The 16,615-nt window shown below is 59.1% G+C and overlaps 2 protein-coding genes across 3 annotated transcripts in view; both read right to left on the bottom strand.

Moving 5' to 3' along the window:
• The window catches only part of LOC115641558 (immunoglobulin superfamily member 1-like), a 69,645-nt gene that overhangs the window by 41,822 nt on the left and 11,208 nt on the right, over positions 1-16,615 (bottom strand). The window contains exon 4 of the mRNA XM_030544811.1: positions 14,497-14,532. Within this exon, the coding sequence (XP_030400671.1) occupies positions 14,497-14,532 (36 nt within the window). The remainder of the gene's footprint in view (positions 1-14,496; positions 14,533-16,615) is intronic.
• LOC115641591 (osteoclast-associated immunoglobulin-like receptor) lies at positions 154-14,838 on the bottom strand. 2 transcript variants are annotated; one of them, XM_030544885.1, is made up of 9 exons: positions 14,691-14,838; positions 6,995-7,285; positions 5,718-6,008; positions 4,790-4,876; positions 3,170-3,301; positions 2,614-2,641; positions 1,641-1,690; positions 956-993; positions 154-651 (listed from the first exon to the last, which is right to left on the bottom strand). In XM_030544885.1, exons 1-9 carry the CDS (start codon positions 14,719-14,721, stop codon positions 499-501), a joined length of 1,101 nt encoding a protein of 366 aa, XP_030400745.1. In that variant the 5' UTR covers positions 14,722-14,838; the 3' UTR covers positions 154-498. The 2 variants fall into 2 exon arrangements, with proteins under 2 accessions (XP_030400745.1, XP_030400744.1); XM_030544884.1 differs by lacking the exon at positions 14,691-14,838 and adding an exon at positions 14,176-14,242.

Raw genomic sequence — 16,615 nt, forward strand, 5'->3', positions numbered from 1 at the left:
CCTTGGGAAGCCACAGGGTTCTGCACCTCCACTTTGCTGTCAGACGGGACTCTCAGCCAGCCAGTAACACAGAGGTTTATTTAGATAACAGGAACACAGTCCAAAACAGGTCTTGCCAGTACAGACAACAAGACTCCCCTTAGTTAGGTCCATCTGGGGCCCCAGGGAGGCCATCGCCCTGCTGGGAGGCCTGAGCCCCCAGGTCAGATTGGCAGAGACCCTGCAGGTGTTTTACCTTCATATGCAGCCTGGGACGCGGGGCACTGGCAGGTTTAAACTAGTGTCAATGGTGGATTCTCTGTAACTTGAAGTTTCTAACCCATGATTTGAGGCCGTCAGTGACTCAGCTGGAGGCCGCTACAGAAGTGGGTGGGTGAGGCTCTGTGGTCTGCGAAGTGCAGCAGCTCATGATCACGATGGACCCTTCTGGCCTTAAGGTCTGTGAGTCTGAGTCTGTCACATGCTGGGGGCCAGCGCCCCTTGGCTGCGGGGGGGCTCTCACTGCAGGGAGCCACCCTGGCTCACGTTGATCGCGGCGTACACACTGGGCTGGACAGGGTCAGGAGCAGGGGCCAGGCCCCCCTGCTTGGCCTGCAGTGCCTGGTGGTTCAGCTCAGCGTAGGTGAGTCCGTAGGAGTCGGGCTCCTGGGGCTGAGAGGGGAGAGAGTCACTGGGGTGTGTGTGTGTGTCTGTGTGTGTGCACCCCCACCTCACACCACTACCACACACACACGTTCACACAGAGCTGGGCTCATCCCCTCCAGCAGGGAGTGACAGGGACACACACACGCACATACACACACATACACCCTGGCAATCCCAGTTGGCCATCCCATAAGCCCCTCCCAGCAACCTGACCCCCACCCCAAAATACTGAGTGTGCCAGATAAGGTGAGTGGGGCCCATGTGGGTCAAGGTTGGGGGTCAGGGCCTGCAGGCAGTCAGGGACACTTACCAGGGTCTGTGTCTCTTTCCCTTCGTCAATGGAGGAGTCTGTGGAACAGAGACACCCGCTGAACTGCACCCCCGGCCGGCCCAGAGCAGAACTGCACACCCAGCTCCGACCCCTCCATCCAGCCTGGGGGCTCAGAGCCCGGCACAGCCACCCCTCCCCCGCCCCACAGCGTGGGCCATGGTCATTATCTCCATGATACAGAGAGGAAAACTGAGGCACAGAGATGGTAGCAGAGTCTAGGGGGTTATGGCGGGGCAGCGGGGCTGGGAGGCAGGATGCCTGGGTTCTCTCTCTGGCTCTGGGAGGGGAGTGGGGTCTAGTGGTTAGACCAGGGAGCTGGCAGCCAGGAGTGGTTGGGGATTCCCCACAGGTTACTATCTGGGAAGGTCTGATGGAGAAATGACGGGGAGACACACAAACCCTCAGGCCTGGTGAGGGGGAGAATGGGAAGCACAGAGAGGGAGACACTGAACTAGTGGGGGAGGGGAGGGTGACCCCAGGGAGTTGGTGGGGAGGGAGGCAAGAAGATCAGCTGACACCAACCACCTCTAGGACCTTCTCCTTAGTCCCGTCCAGCAGCAGCTGTAAATCAGGCCCCGCCCTGTATGGGTGGGGCCCCCACAAGCCCCACCCCTCCTCAAGGGGTCCTGCCCCACCCTGGTACCCCTTTGGGTGTGTTACTCACAGATGGGGTCTTGCTGAGCCGGGGCCTTCAACACCGCCAAAGGGATGGTGCTAATAGAGAGAAAATCCCCTTGTAAATGTCATATCCCCCCCACCCACAGGGAGATTCCCCAACACACCCAGAGAGCCCCTCATCCTTCCTCACACGAACCCTGTTCCCTAACCTCCCCACCACCACAACCACTAGACCCCACTCTCTTGCCAGAGCTGGGGACAGTTCCCAGGCAGAGGCGACACGTGGGGGGGGGGGGGCATGCAGGGTCACATGACACACACACCCCCTGATTGCTCGGTCCCATGGTGCAGCTGGGCCCCCTCCCTGCAGAGCAGCTGAGCTGGGGAGCTGAGCCGGACAGGGAGAGGCAGAGGCAGGAGTGGAGGAACAGCTGGAAGCTGCATGGGGGTCAGGGCTGGCTCTACAGTTTTCCCTGCCCCAAGCAGCGGGCCGAATTACCGCCGCGGGCGGCGGGGGCAGTCCCTGTGCCCTTAGGGCAGCAGGCACGTTTCCGCAGCAATTCGGTGACAGCTTCTGTGTTTAGCTGAATCTGCCCCAGACAGCTGAACATGGAAGCTGCCGCCGAATTGCCGCCAGCGCGGGAACGCGCCTGCCGCCCTAAGGGCACACAGACTGCCCCCGCTGCCTGCAGCGGCAATTTGGCGCGCTGCTTGGGGTCAAAACAACGGGGTCTGCCGCCCCTTGCAGATTGCCACCCCAAGCACCAGCTTGGAATGCTGGTGCCTGGAGTCGGCCCTGATGGCGGGGGCGTCACTGCTTTCCAGGGGGGCGGGCGGGGGCAGGTGTGGTGTGACTCCAGCTGTTCTGGGGTTGTGCCCCTCCCCTGTCAGCAGGCCCAGAGCATCTCTGAGGAGTCCTGGCCCCCAACCCCCCACTCCCTCCCCCCAGAGCCGGGGACAGACCCAGGAGCCCTGTGACCCGGCAGGTCCATCGGGATGGGGAGGATCCAGGTTCCTACCTGCTTGGTCTCGGTGTGGCTCCTTTTCCTGCAGAGGGACACAAACCAGAATCCTCCATGAGCCCATCGGGATCCCCCGGTCCCAGCACCCGGCCACTGACCCCCACAGGGCAGCAGGGATGGGGGAGCCTGGGGGGTCCCCTCTGCTGCTGGTGCTGAGTCTGGATCCCTGCTGGAGCGGGACGGACCAGCAGGGGGCAGCGCAACAGCATGCACCGGGGGAGAGGCAGATTAACTAGGGGGGGGAGGGCTTTTCCTGTCCCCAATTCTCCCTCATTAGTGACTCATTATAATGAACCCGATCCATAGGTCGGCTCCCCTGGCTGGCATCCCTGGCACCTGGTAGGCACGGTGCCCACAGCTCGTTATACAGGGACCCCTCACCTGGTGCTGAGACACAGCACCTCTGGGATGGGACAGCAGAACCCTCTGCTGAGCCCCCACCCCCCACCCCACCCCTTGGCATTCCCGGCACAGTCCCCCATCCCAGCCGTGATCCCATCCAGCCCTGCCTAGTGGCAGGTTTAACCCTTCCCTCGCTGGGCTGGGCACTCACTGGCTCTGGTTTTTCTGAAGCACACAAAGGCCACGAGCAGGAGGAGAAGCAGGAGGAGACCGACGGCTGCTGCACTCACCCCGGCGATGGTGAGGCTGGTCAGACCCGGAGGTGCCGGCGGTTCCGATCTGCCTGGGAAACAGCAGCAGCCGTGAGTGCCGGGGGCGGCTGGTCTGTTCCCCGCCAGCCCCTTCCACCCCAGGCAGCGCCCAAGGGGCTGGGACACCTCAGGGAGCAGGAAGCCGAAAATTCTATGGAGGGGATGTTGGGGGGCCCCAGGGCATCAAGTGAGGTCACAGCCAGCAACATTTGGGGATTTCTAGCACTAGGGGACACTAGGGGGAGTCGCTCTCCCCCTCAGCCAGGGCTGGCCCCATTGCCCCGGCATGGTGCTAGGGGGCACTGTCTGATCCAGCCTGGCTGTCATTTCTAAGGCATTTCACCCCCTTCCTCATGGCCACACCGGCTCAGGCCAAGGGGCCCATCTAGCCCAGTATCCAGCCTTCCATGCTGGCTGCTCCCAGCTGCTTCGCAGCGACCTCCAGGGCACCTCTGTTCCCCCATGGCCACTGATGGGCCCAGTTGCCCCCAGATGAAGCCTCCAGCTGCCCCATTAGCAGCGGGTTCATGTCTGAGCAGGAGGCTTCTCTCCGCTCCCAAATCCATCGGTGGGGGCGACATACTGTGTGACCAAGTGGGGGATTTTCTTGTTTTTTCCTTGTTTTTCCAATGGTTTGCATGCAGAGGGGGTGGGACTCAGTTTCCCTGGGTGTTACTGGTTTAACGAGGTGAGAGGAGAGGGAGTTTGTTGGTACAGAGGACCAGCGAGGGAACTGGGATCCCAGCCAATGGCCAGGAGGACGGATACTTCAGCGACTGGTGACCTGGCGACCCAGAGGCCCAGCTCAGGAGTCATAGCGGGTTCAGGTCAGTGGGAGGACAATGGGCAGAGAGGATCCCGGTGACCTGACCAGCCGGTTCCAGCCAGAGGGGCCAGAGGACAGAAGAGGGGAGATGAGCCCAGGTGATCCTGTTTACCTGGAGAGAAGACAATGGACAGAGACAAGGCTTGGGGCTGGGGATATTGGAGGCCCAGCTGGAAAGCAGGGGGGCTCGGGGCTGGAGAGGGGGAGCAGGCAGAGCCCACCTGGATGCGGGGGGACTGGGATGTGGTGGGCTGGGGGAGGCCAGGCCTGAGGCCCTGAGAGTTTCCTGTGCTGTGTTCAGACACTCAATAAACCTTCCTGTTTTACGCTGGCTGAGAGTCGCTCTGGGCTAGAGATCAGGGGGGCATTATTCCCTCTGGGAGTGGAGGCCCCGGGGGTCCGGAGTGAGTGGATGGACTCCCTGAGGGGGCCCACAGCGAGACAGACGTGCTAAGGCTCAGAGAGGTGTGACTCCAAGAGGTGGAGGGGCCTGACCCCGAGAGTGGACCCCCGAAAAGGGCTGTCGCACTGAAGGGGAGTCCCCTCACGGACAGCACGGGGCCAAGAGTGGGCCTGACCTGTGAGTCCATGACACACTGCCCCTGAGAACAGCCTCCATCCCTCCCCCTGGGCAACCACTGGGGAGAAGCTGCCCCTAATCTGTGACTCAATAGGTTCCCCCCGGCTCCACTACCTGGCCATGCGCTGCCTGGGTGGGTGGGAGCCGGCACCGCTCCAGGCTGGGCCGAGTCGGTTCTCCCTGCGGGAACAGAACCAGCGTCTGTCGGGGCAGCGGGAGGGGCTGAAGCACTGATTCAGAGACCATCCCGGCTGCCAGGCGAGCAGGACGGGAGAAGCCCCAGCACCCCGACCCTGGTCCCTCACAGAAGCACAGGGGGTGGGCATGGGAAGCCTTAGCACTGGATCAGGAAGAGCTCTTGCTACCTGCTGTGGCCTCAAGGCTGAGGGACTCTTATGCCCCGCTGCACCCCAAGGCACGGGGACGGAGGTTCCCTAGTCTTGGGGTCACTGTGGGGGAGGGGCAGAAAGTAGCAAATGGGTTGCGGGGCTACAGTGGGGGGATGGAATGGGGCTGGGCCGTGGGTGGAATGGAGCGGGGGCCTGGGAAGGGGCAGAAAGTAGCGGGGCCACAGGCCGAGGAGGCAGAACAGGAGAGAGACGTAGGTGGAAGAGGGGGAAGGATCCCCCTTGCTCTGGCCCAGGGCCCTAAGAAACCTTAATCCACCTCAGCCCCTGACTCAGCATCATCGTTACTATCAGTCCGGGGAGGGGGGTTTGTGGCTGGGGCCGGTGCCAGCTCGGCAGCCCCTGGGCCCTGACTCCTCTGTGTGTTCCCAGTGTGGGGGCAGCCGGAGGAGCTCCCCCTGGGAAAGGCCCCTGCTCTGCAGCTCCCCCCGGGGTCAGAGATCTCTCCTCCCTCAGCCCTGAAACCCCAGGAGCTCCTGCTCCCCCCAGCTGGGGAACCCCCCAGTGACACTGTCCACCCTCCCTGTCCAGGTGAGTTCTAGGGCTCTGGGCAGAGCCTGGCTCTGAGCATCCCGTCAGGTGCCAAACTTCTGAGGGTCTGGCTGGGAGTGGGGACACCGAGCCGGGCCCCTCACCTGCTACCACCAGCTGCACGGTGTCGCTGGGCTGCGAGAAGACGAAGGGCTCTGACCGGGGCCGGTAGCTGCAGCTGTAGCTCCCTCCGTGCTGCCGGCCCACGGTGGGGATGCGGAACTCGGCCCCGGCCCCAGCAGGGTCCATGTGTTGCTGCGGGTTCAGGTCTCCAGCCTTGTGCAGGAAGAACCTCACGTCCCAGCGTGGACCCTGACACTGGATGGTGACATCTGCCCCTGGGGCGGTGACCCCAGAGGGGCTCAGAGAGATGGAGGGTCTGGGTAAGCTGGGATCTGCGCACAGGAGACAGGATGTGAGAACCAGACCCAGGCACCCACCCAGCCCCGGCCTCCAGCTGCAGAAGAGAAGAATGAGGTGGGGGTTGATATCAGCTTTCAACTCCCTGAAGGGGGGTTCCAAAGAGGATGGAGCTCGGCTGTTCTCAGTGGGGGCAGATGATAGAACAAGGAGCAGTGGTCTCAAATGTACTATACATTGAGGTTTATAACCTTCAGCTCCACCCATCACCCCATAACTGATGTGTTGCCTGGGAAAGGCCTCCCTACTCCGCAGCTCTCACTGGGGACAGGAGTCCTTAGTCCTGAATCTCCAGCGGCTGCTTCTCCCCCATGGCTGGGAAACCCCTCAGTGACTCCGTCCCTGTTACCCAGCCGAGTGTCCCCTCTGCTGGGCCAAGAGTCCGGCTGGGCCTGGGCCTGGGAGTGAAGTTGCCGAGCCAGGCCCCTCACTTCCTACCACCAGCTCCATGGGGTCGCTGGGCTCTGACCAGGTGTCAGGGGGATAATAGCAGGTGTAGCTGCCTTCCTCTGCCCGGCTCACTTTGGGGATGGGAAATTTGACCCCAGCCGAGTCCCTGCCCCACGCTGCTGCGTTCCTGGCCCCCGCCTTGTACAGAGCAAACTCCAGACCCCGGCGCTGACCCTGACACTGGACAGTCGTGGCTCCCCCAGGGTGACCCCCGCTGGGGTTGAGGAAGATAGAGGGTTTTGGGGAGCTGAGTTCTGCAGTGGGAGGGATACAGCGTGTGAGACAGACCACGGCACGGCCACTGCGCCCCGTCTCCAGCGTGGAGCGCCAGCGACGGAGCAGTGACAGGGTCAGTGTCTCCCCTGAGACCCTGGGCACCAAGGCACCACAGAGCCGAGATATCCCCCCTCTACCCAACCTTCACTGGCTGGACTGGACATCCCATCGGCTGGGCACCAGGGCTCCAGCTTGGTGTGGGCTAGGAGCCGAGGTGCCAGGCTGGGTCCTTCACCTGTTACAATGATCTGCACAGGGTCACTGGGCTCCGAGTAGACAGTTCCTCCTGATCTGTAGATATAACGACAGGTGTAGCTGCCCCCGTGTTCCCGTCTGGCGCTGGTGATGGGAAATTCAGCCTCAGAGCCGGCAGGGTCTGTGTAAGACAGATAGTTCCCATCTCCAGCCTTGTAGAGTTGGATCCTCATGTTCTGGTGCAGATGCCAACATCGGATGGTGACGTTTCCCCCCACGGGGATCACTCCACTGGGGCTGACGGAGATGGAGGGTTTGGAGTAGAACCCCTCTGGAGTCACAAACAAACAGGCAGTAAGTGGGGGTGACACAAACCGCGTCCGTCTGATTCAATCCTCTGCCCATCTGTCGCTCCAGCGTTTTACCCCCTGCCCGTCCCTGGGGTGTAGCCCGGCTCCGCGGCTCACAGCCAGGGTGAGACACAGCAGGGCGGAGGGAGATTTCCAGTCTCTGATTCCTTCAGTTTTCCAGGGTCAATTCAGCCCTGCCCCCGCAGCAGTCAGGAGTGACTCCAGACTGACCCCCAAAGACCTGAGATCAGAAGCCAGCCCTGCCCCCATCACAGTCAGGTGGTGAATTGAGATCTATCCTGCAGGGTGTGATGGAGTAGGGAGTGGGGAGTATTAACCTGGTAATGTTGCATGGAAGTTTTACTAGTTTACTGTCTCCATTGATACTAGACGATGGTGAGATATAAGGGTGTGACTTCACTGACGGATGATCCGTCAGGGCCAGCGGTAAACTGAGCCGAGGAGGGGGTTGGGGCCAGGTGACACCTTCTGCCGGTGCTGGGGAAACTGGACAAAGGCTGGAGGAGGGGCCAGGGAGTGTGGCTGGGTGAGACAGCTGGAGGGTGTTTCAGTTTAGAGCTGGCTGGGGAGACGACGGGGGGAGGGGCCCAGAACCTGGGTCTGGGTTCCCCACCCCCCAAAATGGACCCGGCTGAGGGGTCCTGTTTTCCGTACCTACAAGCTCTGATTTTAGACTGTGTTCCTGTCATCTAACAAACCTTCTCTTTTACTCTCTGGATGAGACTCACGGTGAATCGCAGGAAGTGCAGGGTGCAGGGCCACACTTCCCCACACTCTGTGACAACTGGTGGCAGTGGTGGGATGTACTGCACTCGGTGGATGGCACTTTGTGACAAAGTGGGGCTGTTCTTCATGTTCCCTCTGAATACTGGGGGAGGGGGCTCAGTTCCTGGCTGACCCTCTGTCGCCCAGCAACTAATGGCCAGGCCCTTCCCCCTCTGCAAGGGGATGTTAAAGGTGTGGGAGAACAAAGAGATCAGGGGCCTCCTGGCCTGGGAAAGGAACTGAGCAGAGGAGGGGCTGGAGGGGGTTGTTAGTCTGGAGCTGGCTGGGGACAAGGAGTGAAGAGCAGACGTGGGGGTCTGGCTCACTGCACCCCAGAGCGGACCCGGCTGAGGGGTCCCGTTCCCTGTACCTACAAGCTCTGTTTTAGGCCGTGTTCCTGTCATCGAATAAACCTCTGAGTTACTGGCTGGCTGAGAGTCACGTCTGACTGCGAAGTGGGGGTGCAGGTCTCTGTGGCTTCCCCAGGACCCCGTCTGGGTGGGCTCGCTGTGGGAAGCGCACGGAGGGGCAGAGGATGCTGAATGCTCCAAGGAGAGACCCAGGAGGTGAAGACGTGTGAGCTTCTTGCCCTGAAAACAGTCTGTTCTGAGGGAGAGGAGGCTCCCCAAAGTCCTGGCTGGCTTTGTGGGGAGCAGTTCCAGAGCATCACCCAGGGACTCTATGACACGCTTCTTGCAGTGAGGTACTGGGGAGCAGTAAAATGAAGGGGGATTAATGAGAACCAGGCGTGCTGAAGGCTCAGAGAGGACCTACGCCTAACCCCTGGGAGTGTGTGACCAGTGAGAAGGACTATTGCAGTAATGGGGTCCCCTTGGGGACTGTGGTGAGCATTTCCAGGGGCAGAGGAGCCTGTGGCTTGACCCCGGGAGAGAGGTGGTGACCTGGAGGAGGGCTGGCACAGTAGGGGTTCTTCCTGGAAACCATGGGGAGCTGAGAGCACACAGGCCTGCGAGTCCACAGCAACTTGGGAGCAGAGGGAAGATGTATAGCCATCGCCTTAAGAGGGACCCGGTAGAGCTGTGCCAGCAGAGGGGCTGTGCATTGGAAAGTTCACCAAAGCACAGCTGATTGCCCAGCTGGAGGAGAAGGATCGCTCAGAGGAGCCAATTCCTGTCCCTGAGGGAAGCAGCCTGGCAGATGCAGCGCGGGCACCGGTGTCTGCCCTGGCTGGGAGGGGTCAGACTGCTGCTGAGGGCATCCCAAGGCCCCTCCTACCTATGGCTAGGGGAGGGGCTGGAAGGAGCCCAGCAAACCCTGGGGGCACCGTGACCACCGTTGCCAGCGGGGGATCCTCACAGCCAAGCTCTCATCGCTGGAGCTGAGGAGGCTGGAATTGGAGAGGGAGATAAAATTGAAAGAGCTGGAGGATCGGGAGAAACATGAACTGGAGTTGGCAAGGCTGAGAGCCCCCTGCTGCGGTGAGTGAGGGGGGACCCAGGACTGCATGGAGCTTTGAGGGGAGGACACAGATGAATTCCAAATGGCCTTTGAGATGGCCTGCGAGCTGCACAGGGTTGACCCTGCAGACAGACTCTGGTTTCTCACCCCCTTACTGGACCCCAAAGCCGTGGGGTGTACAGCTGAATGGAAGGGGTGGAGGCAGGAGACTATGAAATGTACAAAAAGGCCCTGCTAGGCAAGTTGGGATGACTCCCAAGGAGTATCGGAAAAAGTTCCGGAGTCAGCGTAAAACCCCCAAGGACACATATCTGGAATGGATCCTCTGAATGGGGAGATATGTCCACAAGTGGGCAGATGGGGCCCAGACTAAGGAGGACACGGTTAAACTGATTGTACTGGAGCACCTGTATGAACAGTGCCCATCCGACCTGAGGATATGGTTGGGGGACAAAAAGTCAGACCTGCAGAGCGCAGGGCAGCTGGCTGACGAGCTTGTGGACAGCCGGTCAGGGGGTGGAACGGAGGAGTCCAAAAAGATTAAGCCCACGATGGTGAAGAGAGAGAGTCACCCTGGGACCCCCGCTCCCAAAGGGGTAATGTAGAGAACTCCCTCCCAAGGGGAATATCTGGTATCAGGACCAACCACCCCGCTCGAAGGAACCAACAGAATATGACTTGTTATTACTGTGGACAGGGAGGCCACATACGGACGCAGTGCCCCAAGCTCAAGGACAGACTGAGCAAATCGAACCCTCACAGAGTTAACTGGGTAGGGACCCAGCTGGAGGAGCAGCAGGCTTCCCAGGCGGAGGGCTGGCAGCTTACCAACTGCTCAGGAGGAAGGAGTTTCCCAGACTAACTCCCCTGGAGGTCTGGATGCTCTGGACGTAAGGTTCTCAGTTTACAGTGTGGGCGCAGGGCTGTCTCTGCGGAGCAAGTGCCTTGTCCCCTGGAGGTGGATGGGAGGAAGGTCAATGGATACTGGGACATGGGTGCTGAGATGACGCTGGCCTGGCCCAAGGTGGTGGCCGATACCTACCTGACCCTAATGGGGGTGGGCACCATTCAAGGTGCCCATGGAGAGGGTACATCTGAAATGGGGGGCCAAGAAGGGCCCCAAGGACATGGGAGCGCACCATCAGTTGACCACTGAAGTGTTGATGGGGTGACCTAGAGGACTGGCCAAGCAACCCCCAGAAAGCCCTAGTCATGACCCATAGCCAGAGCAGGTGAGGGGCACTACGCCCTGACCTCGGGGAGGGTACCTCACCAGAGGCACAGGACCCTACCCTGGTGGGGAGGGAACGCGCAGGGACACGACTCAGAGAGGCGGCAGCTTCAGACCCAGCTGGCGAGAGGGAGCAGGTCCCCATCCCTGTCCCAGCTGCTGAGTTCCAGGCCGAGTTGCAGACAGATCCCTCCTTGCAGAAGGGACCTGGCCGACCTCAGTGCGGTACAGACCAGGGGGAGAGGCTGCCAGGAGACGTTCCTGTGGGAGAAGGGGTTCCTGTACCGAGAATGGGTTCCCCCAGGGGAAGTGGAGTCGTGGGGGATCCAGAGGCAGCTGGTGGTCCCCCAGAAGTATCGCCACAAGCTACTGTACCTGGCCCATGACATCCCTCTCACAGGGCACCAGGGAATCCGGTGCACCAGGCAGAGGCTGCTACAGAACTTTTACTGGCCTGGAGTCTTTGGTACTGTCCGACAGTACTGCAGATCCTGTGTCCCCCGTCAGAGGGTGGGGAAGGCCCGGGACAAGGGGAAAGCGTCTTTTAAGATCTTTGTGCACCATAGAGGAGCCTTTTCAGAAGGTAGCTGTGGACATAATGGGGCATCTCAGCAAGACGACCCAGTCAGGGAAAAAATACATTCTTGTGGTGGTGGATTTCGCCACTCGCTACCCCGAGGCAGTGCCCTTAGCTTCCATTGAAGCAGACACTGTGGCAGATGCGCTGCTGACCATTTTCAGCCAAGTGGGGTTCCCCAAGGAAGTCTTGACAGACCAAGGATCCAACTTCATGTCGGCCCTGCTCCAGTGCTTGTGGGAGAAGTGTGGGATCTGGCACACCTGGGCCTCAGCATATCACCCCCAGTCCAAGGGGCTGGGGAGAGATTCAACAGAACACTAAAGATGATGCTAAAAACATTTATGAACCAGCAGCCCCAGGACTGGGACAAATACTTACCTCATCTGCTGTTCGCGTACAAGGAAGTGCCCCAGGAGTCTACAGGGTTTTTGCCTTTTGAACTGTTATATGGAAGGTGGGTAAGGGGGCCCCCTGGACCTGATGAGAGCTGAATGGGAGGGGAAGGCCACTCCCGATGGAGAATCAGTGGTGGAGTATGTCCTGACCTTCTGAGAAAGACTTGCTGAGCTCATCTGCCTGGCCAGGGAGAATCTGGCCCAAACCCAGAGGAAGCAGCAGGCCTGGTATGACCGCACGGCACACGCCCACGTCTATGCCACCGGGGATCAGGTGATGGTTCTCATCCTCATGAGAAAAAACAAACTCCAGGCCACCTGAGAAGGTTCCTTCAAGGTTGTCAAGCAACTAAATGAGGTAAACTATGTGGTGGAGCATTCGAACCGGGCGCATCACCACCAGGTGTACCATGTCAATGTGATGAAGCCATATTATGACAGGGGGAATGTGGTGTTAGCTGTGTGTGGACATTGGGAGGGGCAGGGAGATGATCCTTTAGTAGATCTATTCCCTGAGACAGGAGCTGACTCCTCCCTGGAAACAATTCCTCTCTCTGATCAGCTGACCCCTGCCCAGCATGTTGAGATCAGAGGGGTGCTGCATTTGTACAACAGCTGTTTTCCAGCCAGCCTGGACTCACTAATCTGACTATCCACTGGATGGAAACAGGATCACATCCTCCTATAAGATGCTTCCCCTTCCAAGTCACAGGGAAAAGTGTTTAGGACCTGGAAAGAGAGGTCAGTGACATGCTGGCTTTGGGGGTGATCCAGCCGTCTTCCAGCCCTTGGGCCTCACCAATGGTGCTGGTCCCCCAAAAGGACAGGTCAATCCGGTTCTGTGTGGACTATCGGAAGTTTAATGCCATCACTGTGTCTGATGGCTACCCCATGCCCAAGCCTTACAAGCTCCTAGACAAGCTGGGAGGCACTTGGTACCTCACCACCATGGATCTTACAAGGGCTACTGGCAAGTGCTGCTGGATGCAGATCCCAGGCTGAAATCGGCCTTTATCATCCCTCTGGGGCTGTATGAGTTCCTGGTCCTGCCTTTCTGCCTTAAGGGAGCGCCGGCCACCTTCCAGCGCCAGGTGGATCAGCTACTGAGGGGGATGGAGAGTTTAGCCATGGCATATATTGACGACATCTGTGTCTTTAGCCAGACCTGGGAGGACCATGTGTCCCAGATTAGACAAATGCTGGACTAACTCCAGGAGGCCGGGCTGACCATAAAAGCTGAGAAGTGCAAGGTGGGGATGGCCAAAGTATTTTACCTGGGCCACTGGGTGGGGAGCGGCTGCCTAAAGCCAGAACCAGCCAATGTGGAGGCGATCAGAGACTGGCCCACTCCGCAAACCAAAAAGCAGGTCCAGGCCTTTAATGGGATGGCAGGGTATTACCAAAGATTTGTGCTTCACTTTAGCGCCATAGCTGCCCCCATCACTGAGCTGTGCAGGAAGGGGAAGCCAGAGAAGGTGGTCTGGGCCGAGCAGTGCCAGGAGGCTCTCTGTGCGCTGAAGGAAGCTCTGGTCAGTGGCCCAGTTCTGGTAAACCCCGACTTCATGGTGTTCATCAACACCTTAGACACGGGACTGGGGGCGGTGTTAATGCAGGATGATGAAAAAGGGGAGAGACACCCCATCATGTACCTGAGCAAGAAGTTGCTACCCTGGGAGCAGAACTATGCGGCCATCGAGAAAGAATGTCAGGCCGCGGTGTGGGCCCTTAAGAAGCTAGAGCCATATCTCTTTGGGCGACACTTCCCCGTGTACACCGACCACTCTCCCCTGACCTGGCTGCACCAGATGAAAGGAGCCAACGCCAACCTCCTGAGGTGGAGCCTGCTCCTGCAGGACTATGACATGGATGTGGTCCATGTGAAGGGAAGTACCAATGCAATAGGTGATGTGTTGTCCCGGAGAGGGGGGCCTGAACTTCCCCAGGTCACTGGTCAGAGTGACCCCGCTCAGTTCAGTCTCGAAGGGGGGAGAGATGTGACTGAGCAGGGAGTGGGAAGTATTAATCTGGGAATGTTGCGTGGGAGTTTTACTAGTTTACTGTCTTCTGCTAACACGGGGCATGCCACCGTTTCCCTGGGGTACTGCACCAACACTAGATGGTGATGGGAAACAGGGTGTGACTTTACTGAGGGATGATACCTCAGAGCCAGCAGTAACCTGAGCCCAGGGGGGGTTGGGGCCAGGTGACACCTTCTACCCAGGAAACTGGACAAAGGCTGGAGGAGGGGCCAGGTGTGTGGCGGGGTGAGACGGCTGGAAGGGGGTTCAGTTTGGAGCTGGCTGGGGAGAAGGGGGAGGCCCAGAACCTGGGTCTGGGCTCCCCACCCACCAAGATGGACCTGACTGGGGGGCTCTTGTTTTCTGTACCTACAAGCCCTGCTTGGGACTGTGTTCCTGTCATCTAATAAACCTTCTGTTTTACTGGCTGGCTGAGAGTCACCGTGAATCGCAGGAAGTGGGGGGTGCAGGGCCCTGACTCCCCCACATTCCATGACATGAGGTTCCTGGTATAAATTTGAGTCCTTTGATCAAGCGGCTATCAAGACAGGCCCCCCCAAACAAACATGTTTACAAAATCCCCTGGTTGATCCAACAGGTTCCCATCCCGGTAATGATTACAGTGAGGTCTCAGTTCCCACCCGTGGGGAGAATGTCTGACAGTTTCATCCCTCTGGGGGATTGGTGCCCCACACCCCCACCCATGTCCTTCATCCTTAATGCAGAAATTCCCCCAGCTGCCCCATTCCCCACAGATACTCACGTCCTGACACCCCGCTGCACCCGGCCAGCCAGCAGCCTGGAGAGGAGACAGCTTGTTAGAGACCAGATCCCAGAGTGACTAGTCTCAGATCCCCCCATGTACACAAGCCCTGGTCTCACTGCCACCCCACTGGCACACACCCTGGTCTCAGATCCCCACCATGGGCACTCTCTCTGTCTCTCTCTGTTACTCACCGAGGAGGAGGACAGTGAGAGCAGACGCCATGATGGGGCAGTGGGGGCCCCTCAGCGCTGCCACCAACACCCCAGTGCCCAGCTGCACTGAGTCTGAGGCCCGAGTGCGAGGGGAATGAGGAACTGCGCTGGGGGCCGCAGCCCCAGGAAGCCCGTGATGTGCTCAGCCCTCTTCTTCCCCATTAGATGGTTTCTCAGCAATCTCCAGCCCAAATCTACCGGTCAGAGCAAAGCCAGCTGCCTGCAACGGCGAGCAAACCACATCCGCTCTTGCAGCAACCCAGCCCCTACTCCCACCATCACATACCAACCTCACATGGAAGCTGCCCAGTCCAGGGACCAGCTGGGAATGGAACAATCTCAGGAGGCATCAAGAGGTGCCCAAGCTCAGGCTGCCCTGACCTTTTCCAACAGGCCCGTCTAGCCTCCCTGGAGCAGCAGCTCAGAGCAAAGGAGGAATGTTTCCCCCCAACCCCCCAAGGAGCGACCCTCTCTCATGGAGCGGGACAGAGATTCCTTCCTGACCCGCCTGGGCCCAGCACTCACCCTGGAGCATGAGAGTGGAGGGGCCTGCCCAACTTCCCTCTCAGGTACCATCACTGCAGAAATGGGGGGCGGAGAGGGGTTGTGGTTTCTGGTCCCCATGAGTGGGGGAGGGAGGGATAAATGTAGATCCTGAGTTGTTAAAGGAACAGCCGACAAAGCCGTGAAAGGGGAAGTCTGCCCAGAGCCCGCGCTCGCTTCCTGTTTCTGCTACTTCCAGTGGAACTGCTTGAACCTGATGCCTGGCACCTACCCTGTTATATACCCCGGCTCTGGCAGGGGAATATGGTCTAGTGACTGGGGGCAGGGGTGGCTGGGAGCCAGGACTCCTGAGTTCTCTCCCTGGCTCTGGTTGTGGGGTCTGGTGGGGTCTGGTGTATAGAGAAAAGGACACAGATTAGACCCATCCCCCTAGAGGTGAAAGGCCTCGTGTCCCTTCCCCATCCCATCCCGGAGCAGTGGGTCTGCACAGCTCAGGGCCCTGGGCAGAGCTCACAGAGGTTGATGGCTGAGCCAAGTTCCCTCTGCGACCTCAGGATGCTGTGAAAGGGAAATGGGGGAGGTGGGAGCCTACAAGTCCCCAGGAAGGGGAGGGGGCAAGAACATGGGGATAGAGCTCAAGAGAAACATCCCCCCTGGCATATGCCCCAGCTCTGGCTCCACAGCTCGTTTGCCCTTTGCACACACACCCCATCATTCACCCATTGCGCCCCTCAGCCCCCCGATCTTCCCCTTGGACTGCGTCCCCTCCCCCATTCAAGCTCCCCCAACCCCACCCCCATCCCATGTCTCATGTCCCTGCCTGTTCCCCCTCTGTTCTGTCCCTCTCAGCCTGTAGTTCCCTCTCATCCCCCCATCAGCTCCCCACCCTCCCAATGTTGCCCTATCCCATGTCCCTTCACCCCCCGTTGTGTCCCTCATGCCCCACGTCCCGTCCCCTGTTCTCCCCACACCCCCTGTCCTCTCACACCCCCGACCAGGGATTTCCCTACACGCCCCCCTGAATTTCCCCAACACCCCCTCCCAGTTTTGTGAACTAGTTACAGGCAGTGTTGCCAATTTAGTGATTGTTTGGAAATTTGATTTGAAATTGAAACAATAATACACACTTTAAAAGCATATAAAGTGTACGATAAAATACGTGTATCTGAAAAAGTATAATAGGTTTGAAAAGTATGAACTTAGACTAGCTTCCTTATACAGCTGCTGTTTTTTATGACAATGTCGGTGCAGTCATTTCAATGACATTGGCCAACCAAACAATATCAAATGACAATTTGTAAGCAAAGTCTAAATGAGCTCTCCCTGACAGCTAGTGATGAGCTGGGGGCTGCGGGGAAAGGCTTCAGGACCAGATTGTATTTACATTCACACCTAATCTA

The sequence above is a fragment of the Gopherus evgoodei genome, unplaced genomic scaffold (assembly GCF_007399415.2).
Source record: "Gopherus evgoodei ecotype Sinaloan lineage unplaced genomic scaffold, rGopEvg1_v1.p scaffold_35_arrow_ctg1, whole genome shotgun sequence".
In the NCBI taxonomy this organism is placed as follows: domain Eukaryota; kingdom Metazoa; phylum Chordata; order Testudines; family Testudinidae; genus Gopherus; species Gopherus evgoodei.

Excerpts from the sequence above, each read along its gene's own strand:
- LOC115641591 (XM_030544884.1), bottom strand. The coding sequence starts at position 14,227 with ATGGAATGTGGGGGAGTCAGGGCCCTGCACCCCCCACTTCCTGCGATT. Across the intron at positions 7,286-14,175 it reads CCCACTTCCTGCGATTCACG|AGGGGTTCTACTCCAAACCC; the intron begins GTGACTCTCAGC and ends TTGTGACTCCAG. Across the intron at positions 2,642-3,169 it reads CTTCAGAAAAACCAGAGCCA|GAAAAGGAGCCACACCGAGA; the intron begins GTGAGTGCCCAG and ends GTCCCTCTGCAG.